Source organism: Trematomus bernacchii, unplaced genomic scaffold, assembly GCF_902827165.1.
Source record: "Trematomus bernacchii unplaced genomic scaffold, fTreBer1.1, whole genome shotgun sequence".
Classification (NCBI taxonomy): domain Eukaryota; kingdom Metazoa; phylum Chordata; class Actinopteri; order Perciformes; family Nototheniidae; genus Trematomus; species Trematomus bernacchii.
Genome location: NW_022987739.1, coordinates 7,798,383 through 7,817,575, shown reverse-complemented (window position 1 = coordinate 7,817,575; position 19,193 = coordinate 7,798,383). Strand labels below are relative to the sequence as shown.

The window sequence follows — 19,193 nt, the reverse complement described above, 5'->3', positions numbered from 1 at the left end:
TCACAAACAGTCATGTGTGGTATCATGAGGTGGCAAAAGACAAAGGGTCATTATGTGATGTTCTTGTCTCCATTTGGGTTTTTGGGGGGTTTGGTGCGTGTGTGAGGTTGTGTGAAATGGAAATAAATGAGTATAAGATTTAATGGAGAATTATGGCAATTGTGTCCTTACAATAAAATAAAAGTTAGGGTGATGTTTTCATTAAGACATGTGGAAAGAGTTATCATAACAGATGAAAAAGACTGGACTCCATGACTGAATCTATATCTTGCTCTGACACTCTGTACGTGCGCTTGGTGTTTCTCTCTCGGAAGCAGATAGCAGGTCCCTAACGCCTCCCTCCCTGTGTTGGGCATGAGTAATAGGCTCCACCACTGGCTCCTATAAACGCTTTGTTGACGCCACAGTCAGTCAGATCTACCTGGTCCGCCTCGCTCCAGGAGAACAACATGTTTGCATACAGGCGACGACTGCTGCTTTTGCGAGCTGTACTGAGCATCTGCGCCTTTAAAGACTTATAAGTGCGCCTCTATCAGAGCCCGCAGCCAACTTCCCACAACTCCGAGGCGCTCGGCGAGTAGAGTAGAGACAACCAGAGAGGAACTGGCTCATCTTCACAGCTAGACCCATGGAATAATAACTATGGAATACCACTGGATACTGCTGTCTGTGTTTTTACAGTTACTCTTCCATCCAGGTAAGACTCATCATTTTCACTTGGTCTATCTATGCAGACAACTTGTTGCTGCTGACTTTTGGAAAATACAGGCTCGACAATATCTGAATGCCTAAATGTAATCAGCTCGATTTTGCGTAGTAATCTGCATGCATTTAAATGCTCCACTTGGTCAGCAGTATGGTGCATTTCTACTCAATTGCCTTTGTTCTGGTGCATTGAGTTGTGAAGGCTGCTGATAAGACCAAGTAAAGTCACTAAAACCTGATGAGGAAAGTGGATACTTGGGTTGATGATGTGGATGCAAACGAGCTACTTTAATAATTCATGTTTTTGTCAGAGAACATCTCACATTTAACAGAAAAGTAATCAAACAGTGGAGGTTGTGGGGGGCTATGTGAGCTCGATGCAAATGGGCTTTTTGGTCGTAATGTTCTGGATGAACGCGACAGGTTATACGGTGTTCCTCCCTGCACAAAACCGTCTTATTGAAAATATAGTGGCAACTCCTGGCTCATTGGAAGCATGCAAACTAGCACTTGTAGAACTGCTTTGCATACGTATATCATTTTTCTTTTTCTTTTGTTTGAATATTGTCACGTGTTACTTTTACAGAGCTTTTAGAGCATTTTGGTTTAATTTTGAAAAGACATTGCAATAATTATCGCCTTACATCATCTTCAGAGCATTACTCCAGATGTCAAGGTCCATAAACACCAAATTATATTTTACTGCCTTTTCTTACATACACTTAATCTTGAATCGTTGTTTGATATGATGGTTAACATAAGTGCTATTCCTTATGTTCAAATGCGAGGAAACTCAGTCCAAAGTCAACTTTTATCTTATAGTAGAAACATAGTTGAAGATTTCTCCAGACGCGGCTCGCACATTTCTTGAACGTTGTTTTTCAACCAGCCAACCTTGCAGATAAACTGTGAACCACATGGTTTCTGTTCTCGCTGGGTCTGCCAACCTCCTGCTGCTCAGGGCGGCATCAGGTGGGCTCTTTCTCTACCCTCATTTCCATCTGAACGACAGCTTGAAAGTAGGCTACTATGATCTCATGGGATTCCGTTGATGTTCACGCCATGTCCGTATCATCAGGGACTTTGAATGACTGCCACATCTTAACGCAGTGTGCACAGGCTTGCTGGTCATGTGATGCAGGGCACGCTATTACGTTTGCCTTAAGCTTGTTCACTCAGGCGACAGTCAGACCTAATTCACTTTCACCATAATCAATAAAAACATATACCATTTTATTTATTAAATATACCTCACATGGACACTTGTAGCTCCCTGGACTGTTGGTGACCAAACCTTTGAATTAAATTCAGCAGTTGTTTGACAAATATTTACGCATAGGTGCAGATGCTCTGCAAACAGAGCCAGCAGAACTAACCTTCTCTAAATTGACACATTTGAATACAATGCTGTAGCTCTTTGCTCTCCTGTTTTAAAGCATTTCTGTCAAGTCACCACACCCTTTTCAAGTTTCATGGCAGATCGATATTGAAGTGAAGAATGTGGGAATAAGACGATTGACTTTTAATTTGAAATGTATTTATTCAGTGTATCAAAGTAGGGATGGGAGGATGGATGGAGCCTCTTTGTCAGCAGCACCTTGTTTAACACAATGCTTCACCACTGGAAGCTGCATCCACAGTCCTGCAGTGTTTTTCCACATGTGGCTTCAATAGAAGAAGAACCTCAACCATGGTGATGGTTTTCTCATGGAACATACCATAATCATTCATTTCCCCCACCTGTTTTCAGTTGTCACAGCAGATTAACTCTTTGGCTTATAAAGAAACTCCACATAGGTTTTGCTTCCTAATGTTGTGAACCCAAATTGGCTCCTCATGATTTTGACATGTTTCACATGCAATTGATTTCCCTCTCTATCGGTTTATAGGCAACACCAAGCCAACTATTACCCCAGCTGGGAGTCACCTTGTTGTCCCGCTCAACGCACCCTTCGAGCTGCGTTGCCAGGGTGAGAAGGAGATGCAGTGGCAACGGGAGGACCGGCCGAAGGTGCGGGGAGAGATAAAGATTACTGGGATGTCCACAGTGCGCATCTCCAGGGCTCAGCCAGCTCACATGGGCCGCTACATCTGCCTAGAGGAAATGTCCAAAGCGCAAACCTCCATCTACGTCTATGTGAAAGGTAGATGGATGTAACTCTCAGTAATTGAGGGTATTTAGTTGATTACATGTGTTAGATATTATGTGGTGTTTGAGTGTGAGAGAGAAGAAAGAAAAGTAAAATGTAGGATGAGACAGACTGCAGAGTAAAGCGGAGGAAGGGAACAGTGTGTGTGGGAGTGCTCGCAGACAAAGGTGTTAGTATCTTTGCCCTGGACAGGTGCAGTAGATACTGTAACTATTTATTGAGTGCATGACTGAGTTTACTGTATTTTTCTTCTCTATGTCTCTTCATATCCCATTGGCCCACTGCCATCACTGCAGGCTCCACAAACCACACATAACCGATGAAGAAACAAGCAGTCACTACTTACTAGATGAGAGGCTCACATGTAGCATCACTAAAAGAGATTTGAATTGAATTTATGTAATTGGACAATTGAATGTTTTTACTACTCTTTGCCTCTACAGGGTAGATATCACTTTATAGACATACAGCAGAATCATTGCTTTTGCCCAGTATGTCATGGTGACTGTCAATTCTAGAAATGGGAATTAACTATTATAGTTTAGATATTGTAATTCTAGGTTATAAGTTATGTTCTATTTGTCAACACCCATGGTTGGTGTTGCCAAATACCTTTACTGTTTACGACCTTGTTTATTAGCTAGCAGTCTTCTTCATTATTTTGTTAGAGCATCAGTGCTTTTCTTGTGAAGTTACTGCCACCTGTGGATCAGTGAAGCACTATGAAACCAGGAAGAAAAGAGACGTTAACATTCCTTAAATAAATCTGTTGAAGTTCCGGGGTTGACTCACACTCTTATAATTGCATCATTTCGGACTGTAGAATTGGCTACACCAGCTGTTATCTTGTGAAATGGGTATTGGATTCGAATTTCAAATTCATTAAAAAATGTAGTTTGTAATTTGTGCCACATTTCAATGGCAACATGGAATATGATTTGGCAACAAGATAAAAGTATATTTTTATGTAGCATTATTACATCATGGCTGTCAAAAACTAAAGCTTCAACAATTCAGTGTGCAGCCCCGCTTACAGCTCTGACGCCTACATTTTTGGCAGATCCTGACAATCCCTTCAGAAAATCAATGGTGGGCAAGATTCTTACTAGAGAGGGAGACACTGCTTCCATCTCCTGCCTGGCAACTGATCCAAGTCTGGACAACCTGCGCCTGGAAACATGTTCAAGTAGAGCTCTGGCCTCTGGTCTCCAGTTTTCTGCGAGCCTCGAGAAAGGCATCACCATCTTCAACACACGAAAGTCCTACGAAGGTTGTTATGTGTGCACAGGAAGACTCAAGGAAGAGAACGTCAGATCATTTCAATACAACTTGATCGTGAGACCAGGTAAAGTGGATTAAATGCATGTATGTATGTGCGTTGGTGCTCCAAAAGCACAGGTTGATAATTCAGTCAAATTTCCTTTGATTTCCTTTTAGTCCCCATTGCTCCTCCTGTGATTGAGATGCAGGCATCCAAAAGAGTGATTCTCATCAGGGATGAAGGTCTATCCCTCACCTGCAACACTACTAATGTCAATGGAGAAATCCATCTAAAGTGGGTCACCCCACCTGGCTCGGTGAGACTCTTCTGCCTTTCCTTTGCTGGGTGCTGTTGGGGATCTGTTGTTATAGAGATTATTGGGCAAATTCACAAAGAATGTCTTGTGGCTGCTGATAAAACCAGAAATGGCAAAACAAATCTTCAACGTGTCGAGATCTGATTCACAAAAGGTATTTAAGCGCACTTTAACTGCGTGTGGTTATTTGGGTTAGTCTCTTTGAATTTGACAGGTGTTCGCAGTGAGGCTCATCTGCACTGAAAAGGGCCAAATGTTTGTAATTTTAGTAGATGCAAATAACATGGAATCACCAAGACACTATTTGCTTTGCGGCAGAATTGGGGTTAGCAAAAGCTGCACATTCCTTTTGTGAATTCATCCTTAACTGTTGATTGTTTGCTTTTAAGATGTAAATGGGCTATGATAAGTAAAACCAGATAATTCACTTTAATGTTTGGGAACAGTCAACCACTAAATATCAGCAGACCTGTGGAATTATACTCACCACGTGTTGTTTTCTGAATTTGTTGTAAACTTGTCTTCTCTTTTTTTCTTGCAGTCATGAAATGTTATGACACCTAATGATAAACATCTGTCAGCTGCATAGATTTTTACCTGAAAATTGTTAAATGTAAATGTTCCAAACTAGAAAAAAAAAATTCTGTTTTCCAATTAGATTAAAATACTTCTTTGTTTTAACTGAGAGGTTCACATGTACTGGTATCAGTGGTTGTTCTGATGAAAGAGAGTGAGAGGGGTCAAAGATCTTGGCTTTGTGTGAACCATGTGGACTACAGTGTGCGTGTGTTTACTTGCATGCAGGCGGTTGTGTGTTCATGTCAGTGCTGTGCTTGGCGAGGATAGATATGCAGACGGGGTTAATCTCTAGAGATCTCTGGGCGTTGACAGGGTGCCGTCTGGTATCCACAGCAACCACCAAAGGTTGGCGGTGTTTCGCGTATCCTGGAGGAGAACTTCACTCACGTGCGCAGCGCCACCTTGACCATCACTGAGGTCGGACCTCAAGACGTCGGACGGTACCGATGTGAAGCTGAGAATGAGAAAGGGGTCAGCTCACAGTCAGTGTGGCTCGATGTTTACGGTGAGTGTGTGAAGATATTTGAAGCCGCCTTTTGCTAACTTGAACTTTGAACTGTGAGGTCTGGACACTTCAAAGAAATATAGACAACATTTGACCTCTTCAAATCCTGATAACAGTGTCTCATTTCCTTATTTTTCAGAAAAAGGATTCATCAATTTAACACCCGCAATCAATGAAACCATCCATGTACGTTCAGGTGAGAATTTGCCCCTAAATGTTGAGATGGAGGCTTATCCAAAGCTGCACTGGTTCTCCTGGAGCTTCATGGGCCAGCAGCTGAGGAACACAACCGACCATGTCATCACCACTCACGTCCATGAGTACAGGTGAGACAAACACACACGCTTTAAGTGCTCCACTTTTGCCACATAGATGGAAATGTTCATTACCCATGCAGAGTGGAATTTAACACTTAGATTTGGCTGCCGGTTAGGGCAGTGTTAATGCATCGGCTACACTTGTAACAGCCAGCTGAGAAGAGCAGCTGGAATTTTAAGAGCGTTCCATAAACACTGGTGAAACGGGAGTGTAGAAATATAAATTGCATATACAGGAAAAGAAAACAATAATTGTTTCTGCTTATAGAAATACTGCTTAATATGTTTGAAGGCTGTATGCTTTTCCACTCATTTCAACCTTTTTTTTATTTTGTGAAAAATATCAGATGACCTTTTAATCCTCTATTGGAAATCAATAAATCCATATCAACTGTGGGAAAAAAGTAACCTCGACTATTGAAAAAAGCTTCTTAAAATGAGTTTGTAAATTGCTCGAGACTCCAAGGCACTCCCTTTGTAAACAACCAAAAACACCTTTGTTGTTATGGCAAATGATGTTAGACCTAACAGGATGAAGCCTTTTTCAGGGAGTCCAAAAGATCTTTGAAAATACCACTACATGTTGTTCTACTTGTTATTTTTCTATAAATGATTTACATACGTATACTGTCAATCAACATATTTGCATTTAAGAGCAAAAGAAAATACTTGATATCATTTCAAAAAGCAAATACTTTATCTTCTCAGGCAGCATTGACAAACATAAAAGGGAAATACCAGTTTTGTAAAATAAATGTAAAAGCACTTATTCTTATAAAAAATGTATGAATGCATTCATGCTAAAAATGTAATTTGTGTTCAGGTACAGCAGTGAGCTGAGGCTTGTGCGACTGAAAATGTCAGAGAGCGGAGTTTACACCTTTCAAGCCTCCAACGGTGACGCTTCAGTAAACCACACATTCACCATCTTTGTGATCAGTAAGTTGTGTTAATGATTTTTTTAAAGGTTTGTTCTTCCCTAAAGCCATATAACGAATTGTATTAACCTCAGGAGCTGACATGTGGGAAAGGGTCTTATTGACCTTTTTCTTTGTGGGAAATGAGGTCTTGCTCTCAACCTTACACTGTATCATTTATAGCTCACTACGGTTCAATGCAAATTAAAAAAAACTCCATCCCTTACCTGACACGCTCTGACTCACTTGTTTTTCCTAGGTAAACCAGAGATTGTATCTCATGAGGGCCCAGTTGACGGACAGGTACGCTGTGTGGCAGAGGGGTTTCCTGCCCCGCAGATCACCTGGTACTACTGTGAGCAGCCATATGCCCGGTGAGATTTTAATAAAAGCTTATATACCTTTTTCATCAATCAGCTTTTGTAATTGGTTGCTACAAGACCAAACACTAATGGTTGTTTAACATAAGAGTTTGGTGCGTTAATGTATTGTCTGTGCCTTTCTTTAGTTTTCAGTTGTTGAGCTAAATTGGGATCTAGGGTGTAAAATGTCTTTGCACCAATCAAAAGGTATCGATGAAAGTAACAGGGGTTACTTCTACAACTCCAGTTAAATCTGACCAATAAGAAATACTCACAGCCCTAATGAGTTATAATTGCTGCTTATTGAGTAGTTAATATTTAACTTTATAGAGAAATACTTATTTGCAACCATGTTTAATGGGGCTTCATAAGTAGCTTTAAATAAGATAAGCCCTGTGTTTTCTCAAAACATTTACCTGGGATGGTTTCACGGGAGAAAGATTAACTTGTTGGTAGGTGCCCTGGATGTCTGCCTGGATCCAATTGGACGCGCCTGGTATTGTGTTAAACAGAACGTGTGTCGAAGGAGGAGCACCTGGTCGCAATAGCAACACCAATCCTATGCAGCACAGGCAGTGAATCACAAGTGATTATCCAAACTTATCCAGTAATTCAGTAATCACAATCAAATCCAATTAAAACTCATTGCATGCACTCACGAACATGTATGTGCAAAACGTGAAAGTGATGTGTCCAGAGTGGGCCTGTGTTCAGAGAACATTTTGATAACAGCTGCTTTTTTATGGTGTGATGCTGTGAAAGATAAGCCCCGGGTTGTTTTTCGCTATTTCATGAACATAGGTTGAATTCCTAACCATTTTTATGACTTCTGGTTGACTTGTGTCCATGGTTTTGCATGTTTTGTTATGTTTTATATCACAAAAATTGTTTTAAGTCTGAGGAAATCCAGAATGTTTTACTTCTGTGACTAAGGCGAGAGATCAGATGTCAGAGTGAGACAATCACTGATCCCCACAGCCAATTCTTAACAATGCACACATTTCTGCCTTCAGGTGCTCCCAACAGGTGAATGCCACCCAGGAAGAGCACAATGTCATCACTGTGACTCTGTTCAGCCCCATGTTTGGGAAGACGGAGGTGGAAAGTCGGGTGAACGTCAGCAGGGGACGTTTCAGTACTCTGGAATGTGTGGCGACGGTGGAGGGAGAGCAGGCCTACACACTATTTTCCATCAGCGGTGAGTAGATATCACAAATATACACACCTGCGTAAATAAAGTAGTATGCAGTCAGTTAAATGCAGGCCACGTGATCTTGAACGGGGCGCCTGTCGTCAGTCTCATGTGTTGTTGCTGATTTGATGTAATCTTCTCCATCTCCTCAACTTTAGATTATAATCAAGCCCATTGAAGTCAACATTATATAATAGGACACAAAGACATGACAATTTTAAGCTTGCATATTTGTATCCACCTGATGTTCTTTTTCACAGTTTTTTAACTGCTGTTAGTAGTTTTTTAAGCTTATGACTCATTCCTCCTTGTGCATTGTGAAACAACGTTATTTTAGTAATTCTGTAAACCCCACATGGAACTTAATCCCTAATTCAAAATATTTACTGCAAGCATGATTTTGGCGATGATTAACCCATAGGTGTGGTTTTACAACTAGAAGTTGGTGGTTTATAATCTGTTTATTAAACAAAGGCAAGGAGAAAATCAGGTTTGACCACGATAAGATGTGTAACTTAAATATAGGATTTAGCTTTAGTCTCTTGTTTACTTTATCACTCCAAATCCGCTCTGTTTAACGGCCCTCCCATATGCTTTATAATGAACTCTCAAGTGCAATAACTGAAAGTACAGCAGTTGTCCCGGCCTGAACGTGGAGACGCGGGATTATGCAGGACATGGGGGGCTAACTGTGGCTACAGCGAGCATGTGGGCGAGCATTATAAGGGAGAGTGTTTGTGGCAAGGCTGGACAAGCCTTTGGGAGCGTGTGCAGAGGAATTTTGTGCTTCGCAGAGTAACAGCAGACCAGGCGGAGGCGCTCAGAGTGTGGAGCTCAGTAGGAGTCCTGGCTGCTGGCGTTCTGGGGCAGTGGGAGGCTTGGAGGTGTCAATGAGCTGCAGCAGGGAATACATAGAGCTATAGAAACCACTGACAGGTTTATAGGGGATTAGTTCCTGCAGACTCAGCATTTTCCGATTTGAAGTGGAGAGAAAGCTGCTTATCTCTAAAGAGCTTATTACACCCCACTGTGCAGAGGAGAAAAACAATAAGGCATCAAAAACAGCCAGACACAAAGGGACAGAACACTGATTACATATAATTACCCACAGAGACACAGCTGTAAAGGCAAAGTAAATACAGTTAGGTATTGTATAATCAAAACAGATGTCAAGCAGTTCAACTGAATGATGTGCATACATTGCAAACAAAGAATACAACAGAGAATGGGAACATATATAATTACATAAATAATTGGATTTGTTTGCTGTGATTTGACCAAAGTGTGCTTCACCGTGACTAAGTCCTCTCATGGCTTACCTTAATGCCCCTTTGCAATGTCATTTAGAGTGTAAACATATTAGACCATTGAACAAGTCACCAATAGACTCTATTGCAACTGCTTTTGTATCTCACTATATCATTTCTCTCTCCCTGTAGAGAGAACTGTCACCCATGATCTGTTCACCCCTCTGTTAATTGGCTCGGTATCGGCAGCTGGCATCCTTTGTCTCGTCCTTATCATACTGTTCTACAAGTACATGCAGGTAAGACAGCTCTGCACTTTTCCCATATGGCACGCCCTCTTTTATCACGTTTGGGAAATGGCAAATCAAAAGAACAGCATGTTGAAACTTCATTCATTAATAATGTGTATCATTGTATTTGAATTCTTGCCAGAAACCCAAATACCAGATTCAGTGGAAAGTTATCGAGGGCATCCATGGAAACAACTATGTGTACATTGACCCCACCCAGCTACCGTACGATCACCAGTGGGAGTTTCCTCGGAATAACTTGCGTTTTGGTAAGAGCCCTGCCCTTCTTTATCAACGTTAACAGTAGGGATGTCCCGATCACCTTTTTTTGCTCCCGATCCGATTCCGATCATTTGATTTTGACAATCTGCCGATACCGATTTTTCCCGATCCGATCTTTATGCAATGCATTAAGAGAAAAAAAAGGTAACAGATAACGGCTGGTCATCCAACGTGATGAATTCAGCTATCTTGGCTGTTATTTTTTTGGCCAGTGTAACAGTGAAAACACTGTTCTGGGGCAGTTTCTCTTTCCTTTTAAAAGTCTCTGAAAGTGTCGGTTGTTTCAGTGCCTTTACCCGAGTGGCCGCTGTGTACTCCTCGTGTTGTTGTTGGTGTTTGTTTCTCAGGTGGCGTATTAGATTGGTCGTGTTGAACGTAGCTCTGTTCTTTCCACCACGCGGATCCTCCGCCTTGCAAACTTTGCATCTGGCTGTTACACTGCCTTCGCTTTCAATTTTATAGTACTTCCAAACTCCTGACATTTTCTGTCCCGACTCCCGAGGCACCAGCTGAACGTAGCCTCTCGTTAGCTTACTGCTACTATTAGACACTGCGCCCTGCCCACTCTGTTGCCAGATTTGAGAGAAATAAGCAACCAGGTCTATGAAAACAAGCCCAAAAGAAGCAACACATACATGATGTTGTGTAATTTTAAACCAAAACTAAGGCCTCAGGATGACTTTAAGACGTGAACATGGTCATTTTTGTTTTGTAACATTCAATAAAATAAAAATATTTTATAAAAAAAAAAAAAAAAATTCCCGATCCCCGATTTTTTTCTCCCGATTCCGATCTTTTTAAAATCACGTGATCGGCTCCGATCCCCGATCACGTGATCGGATCGGGACATCTCTAGTTAACAGCGTTAAGAGCTGTGTCTAGGCCTTCACAAATCCATTAATATGCAATTTCTGACATTCAAGTGTCTTCATTGTAGGCGCAGATAAATGATGATGTGGTCATAGATGAGGGTTTGTGACAGTAATAGTTTGAATAACAAGGCCTTACAGTGCAGTCAGAATGAGATAACCCTGTCACCCGCAGGCAACTTCATGCTGATTGAGAAATTGTAATATTTCTGTGTAAAGTTACACAACGTTAAGGTTTTAGCCATGTGTCTTGACTCTTGTTACTAACCAGTTTCACAGCTCATATGATGAAAGCCCACTCCTTCACTGCAAACATAATATTGTTGACATATTATGGGTGGTGTTTTTAACAATCCTTAAACAGGATCCTGCATGTCCTGGTGCCTATGTACACAGCCCGGGGGCTAAAACTAGTGCTGTTCTAGGAACAGTGGCATAAAACCAGTTTGTTGGAGGGGAAAAGGGTTGGGAATAACAGTTTAATGTCCGTCATCTTTTTTCAGGGAAGACACTGGGATCTGGTGCATTTGGAAAAGTGGTGGAAGCCACAGCATATGGCATCTCCAAAGCAGATTCAGTCATGACGGTGGCTGTGAAAATGCTCAAATGTAAGCGTTGTTTCACATGTGTTATTTTTTCTTACTTGTTGGTTTTAGACCATAGTTTAAGAATATTTGTATTTGGTGATTTGCACACTGCTACAAATCATCATATTTAGGAACCTTTTTTAATTTCCTTCAACCAATAACTAATGTATTTATCCTCCAAATACCAGATGATGATCCATAATCATAGTTCAACTTGAGTTTACTCTGAATCCTTTTGATAATGTTACTGATTATATTCAAATGTTTTTCCCCCCACAGCTAGCGCTCACGCCACAGAGAAAGAGGCGCTGATGTCAGAGCTGAAAGTCCTCAGTTACTTGGGAAACCACATGAATATTGTCAACTTGCTGGGAGCCTGCACTGTTGGAGGTGCGGCAGCCATGTTGTCCTGTATATTCATTTAAGACTTTAGAGTGAAACAACAGAGATTGTGGACATAATCTAATGAGTGTGCCACCTCTATAGTTTTGCCAAATTACTAAATCTATGTATCTGGTAAGATCATCATCTTAAGGTATGTTTCTTTGTTTGAAGGCCCTACACTGGTGATCACAGAGTACTGCTGCTTTGGAGACCTTCTTAATTTTCTACGCAGAAAGAGGGAATCATTCATCTGCTATAAGCTCGAAGAAGACTGCCACTACCACAACGTGATGCCGCAGAGAGACACAGCTGGGTAAGGTTTTTATTTTTGTGTAAAGAAGGTTATAGTGTGTGTGTAAGAGAAAAGAGAGTACTAGTATTTACTATCCAGAGTGTGCGTAGGAGGAGGGTATTTGGACAGCAGTGTGCCTATGTGTGGCTGTGCTCAGCTAAGACCAGACTGCTCCTTTCCTCTTCACAGTGACAGCTTGAACGGCTACATGACCATGAGGCCTTCTGCTGCTGGCAACCCGCCTTTCAGCTCATCCTCTGAGAAGAGACGCTCAATACGCAAAGGCAAGCAAGCCAGTCATTCATCAAATATCTCAATCCTAAAATATACAGTAGGATTCAGGCCAATAAAAAATCTCTGTCCTGTTTCGTCCTCTCAGGTGGCTCCTATGTTGAAGCAGATGAAGAGAGTGAGATGTTTGAAGAGGATGGTCTGTCTCTGGACACAGAAGACCTCCTCAGCTTCTCACACCAAGTGGCTAAAGGCATGGAGTTCTTAGCCTCCAAAAATGTGAGCATCAAATTACCACTGTCATACCCTTTGGATTAAACTGTGATGTGAATTTGTTGACGTGATATCTTACAGAGCAAGGATCATGTTGCACAGCCAGTAAACAGATCTTAAATGCATGTTGGAGCATGCTGTTAAAAGATGTATTTGCTGCGAGGGCAAGATACTGTGACCAGTAAGCTCATGTATCAGTGTCAGCGGTTGTCTGTTACAGAGTCAAGTGTGGAAAATCAGTACCAAACCACATTAGAAAAAGCACTTAATCCAAATCAAATGTTGTGTTATTGATTGTGATGTATATGACATGTTCCATTTGATCTTTAAAGAGGTTTTGCATATTTTTCAGTGTATCCACAGAGACCTGGCTGCAAGAAATATCCTCCTAACTCAAGGAAGAGTAGCAAAGATCTGTGATTTTGGCCTGGCACGAGACATCAACATGGACTCCAACTATGTAGTCAAAGGCAATGTAAGTTTGTACTAAAGACACAGAGAGTTCAGGATACATACAATGGTGTCTCTCATGAACCCCCCCTTCAACATACCATTATTATCCTAAATCAAACCCTATGTTTCAGTGTTCTGGTTTGAAACAGTCTAAATAGATGTGTAAAGGAATTAACTAGCTTATTGGGCGGGTTCCTGCTTTGTCTATTGTGCCTTTACTTGTCAGAGGTACTGTGTATGTAAACTTCCTCCTTAGGGCTGTTGTAGATCACTAGAAAGCTAATTGTATCTGTATGTTTGTTAAGACAAGTCTGCTCAAAGCTCAGAGAAAATAGATTAAAATAAATCCTTGATGATGTTTTACAACACTTATTCAAGCCCAAACTAGGAATCCATCTGCCTTTGACGTTCTCGTGACGTTTTAATGTGTGAAGATTTACCCAAATGAAGATTTGCACAATACTAAACTAAAACAGGTTTCACCAAGCAAACAAGTTCCCCAATAAAGAAAAGACTAAAGACTACACCTAGGTGCCATTGCACTGACCTTACCTGAACTGACAAAGCTAACGTGAGCTTGCTAACGCAGCAAGTACACGGAAGCTTAAAGAAGTTAATAAGGGAAATGGTTGACACATATGAAATGACACTTATAACTTACTTACTTAACAATGTAAACTGTCACATTACATCAAAGCACAATAAACTGTAAGCAACTGTTAAGCCAACGAACTGAATGAAGGAAGTTACGTTAGCATAATCCGATATTTTTTGCTCTGACTTTAGGAGTTCTACATTTACAGTTTTTGATACTAAAGTGACTTCATTATCTCGTTGATTGCCTTGAATCAGACAAAGCTTTAGATGTTTCCTAGCAACAGATATACCCATTATGATAGCCTTGGTCGCAGGTACAAAGACGAAAAGTAGTAGTATTTATACGAGATGCAAATCTGTTGGCGTGCGCCTGTGATGGCTTAATGACTTTAAAGTTTCCCAAGTCTTTGAATGTATCTGTGCGTATCAGGTGTCTGCGGCACAGAGCGGCTGTGAACTATGAGTTTTTAGATCCTCAGGGAAACGCTGTGTGCATTCCTGGCATTTTGTACAGTCTGTTCATTAAGCAGTCACTAATATGTTTGACGCCAACCACATTTAAAGAAGGCAGAAAAGAAAGAAATCATCACTAGGGATTTGGAAGGTTTTACATTTTGAGTCAATTCAACTTTCTATTTACTTACTCAATGCTTTCTTTCCCAGGCTCGTCTACCTGTGAAATGGATGTCTCCAGAAAGTATCTTTGAGTGTGTGTATACATTTGAGAGTGACGTGTGGTCCTACGGCATCTTGCTCTGGGAAATCTTCTCACTAGGTAAGTCTATCTATCTATTGTGTGTGTGTTTATCTGGCTGTCTGTGTGTTTTTCAGAGCTCCACAATGTAACTGAATCTTCCCCGCTAAATGTAGGAAACAGTCCGTATCCTGGCATGCCTGTGGATGCCAAGTTCTACAAACTGATAAAAGAAGGAAAGAGGATGGATGCTCCAGAGTTTGCACCCAGTGAAATGTGAGTTGTTGTAAAATGTTAATAAGTGTGTGTAAAAAGAGCATAGGAGAGATGGTGTGAAATGGTGGATAGAGGTGGTAAGAATATAAAAAAAATGCAATGTGTGGGATTTGCATAGCAGTCTGCTCTCATCCTGTTGCATTTGGCTGTTCACAAGTACAGTATAACAAAAACTCTTAGGTTGAACTGAGACCAGAAAAATATATACATACGAAAAAAGAACGGGGCGATGTAATAACTGCAGGCAAGTAAAAGTGTTTATGTGTTTCTGCTGCTGTGCAGGTATCATATTATGAGGTCCTGCTGGGATGCTGACCCATTCAACAGACCTCCCTTCAGGAAGGTTGTGGAAAGGATTGAACAACAGCTGACGGATGCCACAAAGCATGTAGGTTGCTTCTCTTTGATATTGTTTACTTTACCTTTACGGTTATAAATTCCATTCTTAAAGATAATGAACCGTGAAGACTCACAGGCAGTCAACAGAAATATGTGGTTGTGAAATAGGACCGGCTCCAGAGTCCTTTAATGGTCAAATCTGTTGTGAAATGGTTCATTTGGTCATAGGCCTACCTTTGACACCATTTTGAGCTTCCACACATTGAATCAAAACATTGCCTTCTATGCTAAATGCTAAAGCTAATCATTTGTGATTTTCAAAACTGCTTTTAAACTCCTGAGTTTTCACACATACGTCAGCTGAAGGTCAGGGGCCTCTCACAGCATGAGCAGATATGTATGAACTCTCAGCTGGTCTGATTTAATCATGCTACATATCAGGGTCCAATTGTTCTCATGACTCTCTTCTTACGCTCCAATAGCTTTGAAAATTCCTTATGTCAATGTCATGTAAACATTTTGGGATATATAATCTGCTTTCTTACTAAGATAAAGATCAAAAGATTGATACCATACTCAAATGTGAGCATGACTGGCTGGTTAAAAGCTTTAAAAAGTGGTGAAAGGTCTCTCATTAACACCTTGTATCTTGTTTTAATCCATACAAAAATGTAAGAAGACATAAACATTGTGGTTTTACCAAAGACTATATGGCTAGTTTCTTTTTTCAAATAGATTTTCGTACAGATTAAACAAGATTTGATGCCATGTTCAAACCCCACAATATCTGTGTCTTTTAAAATAGTCACTGTGTCAATCATGTCTAACATGCTAAACTAAAATGGTGAGCAAAGAAATACCTGCTTATACCTGCTAAACATATACATTTTAATATAGCCGTTGTTAGCATTCAGCTCAAAGCAAAGCTGTCAGTGAAGCATCTAAGAGCTGTCACCCTGGCTCAAGACCTTTTGTTTTGATTTGCCTTGGGCTGAAGCCGGCTTGTTGTTTCTCGGCAGAAGTATTGCTTTTAGCTTATGGGAAAATGACACAAACAACACTAAAGTTACTAAAGAGTCCATGTCTTCAAATTAGATGAATAGTAATGTTTACTGTTTGAAATTGCAGTACAAAAACAATATCAAATAATGATCCTTCTGTCCTCTTTCTCTTTACCCCTTCTTCCTAATCCTCAGATCTATTTGAACTTTAGCTCCAGGCTTCCTGTTACGCCGAGAGCCAGGGAGGAACAAAGTTCTGAGAGCGTTGCGCCTCACAGTCATAACTCTGCTGACAATAACAGCGCTCCGACTCAGCAGTTACTGGTCCAGCACGAGGTCTTTCTCGAGGGGACAACCCTCAGAGCACAACGGGTGTAAGGACCCACTCCACCTCTCTGGCTGCCTCATGAAGTGCCTGTAATGTTCCGCCACATATCACCCTACAACTACTACTACCCCCTCCCACTGGCCTGGTACCAGCAGCATGTGTTGTTACCTGTTGAAGAGGAATAGTTAATCGCCATCCATTACCAGAAACAACAAAGGACAAATGGCTTTCATCATTGTCATTACTACTGTTGCTAAATACAGAGGACAGTCAGACTAACGCTCCCCTGCCTATAACAAAGAACTGTTAAGGCACCGAGAAGGGTGGAGAGATATCAGCGGTTACTCTAAAACTGTCATGAAAGTAGATTATTACACTGTTATGTATTTTTGGGTTTTTTTTTTTGTAAAAAATGTCCTTCACACTGTTTCTGTTTATCTATTGGAGTTTTTTTCTTTGTACATTTTTCATTTTGTTATTCTTTGTTGTTTTTCTGTTACACATGTTTATGTAGCGTTTCCATTTTTGGTTGGCAGTTGCAATTGTTGGAGGAAAAACTTTTTTTTTCTTTTTCTTTTCCTGTTTTATTGTCAGTATTATATAACGGTTCAGATCTGTGTTGATATGAAGAAAACAATCTTTGGGGGCCAATTTAAATATAGATATATCGAGACACTGGTATATAAGCTATTAGTCAGCATTGTTGGTTTGCTTAGAGAGTTGCTTAGAGTCCATAAGTGCTTCAAGTCATTCAGGAAATATATTTTTGCTGTTTTTATGTTGGTTGTCACTACCTAGAGAGCAACTTACTGTCTACTGGATCCGTCAAAGCATTTCATGAGTCGGCCCACCAACACTGTAAACACAGTTCAGAGATATGAGATAGACATGGTACGCTAGCTTTTCATTTAAGTGCTTTTGACTGTATATGTACATATCTGTAGGTAATGATATTAGTCATTGCTATATGATGACATGGATAGTTAAACGTTTGACAAAGAAGACACTCTGAGGAAGCTGTAACTCCTAGTGTTCATCTTAGCTTTGTGACAGAGGCATGTAATGCAGGTGTATAGTTTCACTTTTTGACAGCTGGACTGCTGGAGAGTTCTCTTGTAAAGTTGTAAATAATTTCAGGTTTATATGGTTTGCTCTCATGCCACATCCAGTGTATGATCTTTGTTTACAAGCATGAGACAGGTACTGCCATTTCTGATACATGATTTCTCTGCTTTTTACCTCCTTCCTCCTTTTATGAAGGAACAGGAAAGGAACACTTTCTTCTTCTGGCTGACAGGCAATTGGTGTGTTTTTGCCCATGATAGTGCTATAGCTCTCAATTGTACAGTATATATCATGGATCGAGTCAGTGTGATGCACATTTTAAATAACATTACTGTAAGTGGACTGCAATATTCCCTGAGATGAGCCAGTGCGTCTTCAGGGCTCTCTGTTCAGACGTCAAGGCTGCGTACAGCGCTCTGCTTCCGTGTGTTGGTCATCTCATTGTTCTGCGACCAGTAGCTGGTTTCCCAGCAGTCCTTCTCTCCTTTGTATCCAGCTGTATCCGCCTTTAGAAGTGGGACTTTCAGCACCTCTCAGCCAGTAGTCTGTATCAGTCCAGACCATTATGATTCCCCTCTTCCCAGTAGTGGATGTTGTTGTGAAGAGCCCTGCTGAAGGAAATTGTCCTGTGTGTGTGTGTGTGTGTGTGTGTGGTGTGTGTGTGTGTGTGTGTGTGTGTGTGTGTGTGTGGTGTGTGTGTGTGTGTGTGTGTGTGTGGTGTGTGTGTGTGTGTGTGTGTGTGTGTGTGTGTGTGTGTGTGTGTGTGTGTGTGTGTGTGTGTGTGGAGCATGAATGTCTACTTGTGTTTGTGCACATGTCTGTATTGCAGGATTTAAGTAATTTCCATATGGAGGTGCCACTTCTAAATGTTCATCTATTCCTTTAGGCTATAATTATCCCTGTTACACTGCTCTGTCTTTTTGTAAATATAAACAGACGTATATTGTAAAATAATGTTTATGCTGTTGGAGATGTTTATCACAATGAAGATGTGGTACATTAATGCTGAATTTGAAGGCTGTATTTTCTTATGTGTGGACAGATTTCCAACTGTTGGTTCACCTGGAAAAAAAGCTGCTTGCGTCTCTGTGACCATGGCAACTGAAAAGAGAGATTTATTTTGGCAAATCTTTTAATTTAGTTTGATTCATAATTTTAATCAGTTCAATTTGTAGCTGCCATGGCAAATCAGACTAAAGTCATCCCAGTGCTCATATTTTTATCATCAAAGAACTATATTACAGGATTTGTCAGCCAAGAATTTCCTGCATTCATCGACATATTTATTAAACCTGAGGCTTAAGTTATCCCATGTACATTTGGTGTGTTGCTAATACATGTGTCAATGTAAATAAAAATGTGTATATTGAATTCCCAATTAAACATTGTTGGTCTAAGGCGTCCATAACAAATATATCAGATCCTGTCTTTTTAGCTGCGAGATGTAGGTTGACATTTGTGTGTAAAATACAGTAGCGGATGACCCCCAATCTGATTTTATTTAACTATTCTTCCTGCTCTAATCTAAATCCTCTGGCTACAGCCCAGAAAGGGACATCTGGTCGTGAGGGGAAAGCCGCGAGGAGGACCGCAGCACTGAGAGCAGACAAGCGTGGGCAGAGTCCATTGTTTTAGGATCTAACTGATAAGAGACAAGAAGGAAATCCCACCATTGAACTAA

The 19,193-nt window shown here is 40.7% G+C and overlaps 1 protein-coding gene across 2 annotated transcripts; it reads left to right on the top strand.

Moving 5' to 3' along the window:
* Window positions 1–379: 379 nt before the first annotated feature.
* kita (KIT proto-oncogene, receptor tyrosine kinase a) lies at window positions 380–18,210 on the top strand. Of its 2 annotated transcripts, none has more exons than XM_034146199.1 (21): window positions 380–697; window positions 2,595–2,849; window positions 3,916–4,200; window positions 4,293–4,432; window positions 5,345–5,516; window positions 5,656–5,842; window positions 6,657–6,772; window positions 7,010–7,124; window positions 8,126–8,310; window positions 9,744–9,850; window positions 9,984–10,110; window positions 11,496–11,600; window positions 11,859–11,969; window positions 12,135–12,276; window positions 12,445–12,539; window positions 12,635–12,765; window positions 13,112–13,234; window positions 14,473–14,584; window positions 14,680–14,779; window positions 15,062–15,167; window positions 16,315–18,210. In XM_034146199.1, the coding sequence occupies exons 1-21, from the start codon at window positions 643–645 to the stop codon at window positions 16,495–16,497; spliced, it is 2,952 nt and encodes a 983-aa protein (XP_034002090.1). In that variant the 5' UTR covers window positions 380–642; the 3' UTR covers window positions 16,498–18,210. The 2 variants fall into 2 exon arrangements, with proteins under 2 accessions (XP_034002090.1, XP_034002089.1); XM_034146198.1 differs by having other exon boundaries at window positions 5,324–5,516.
* The last annotated feature ends 983 nt before the right edge of the window (window positions 18,211–19,193 follow it).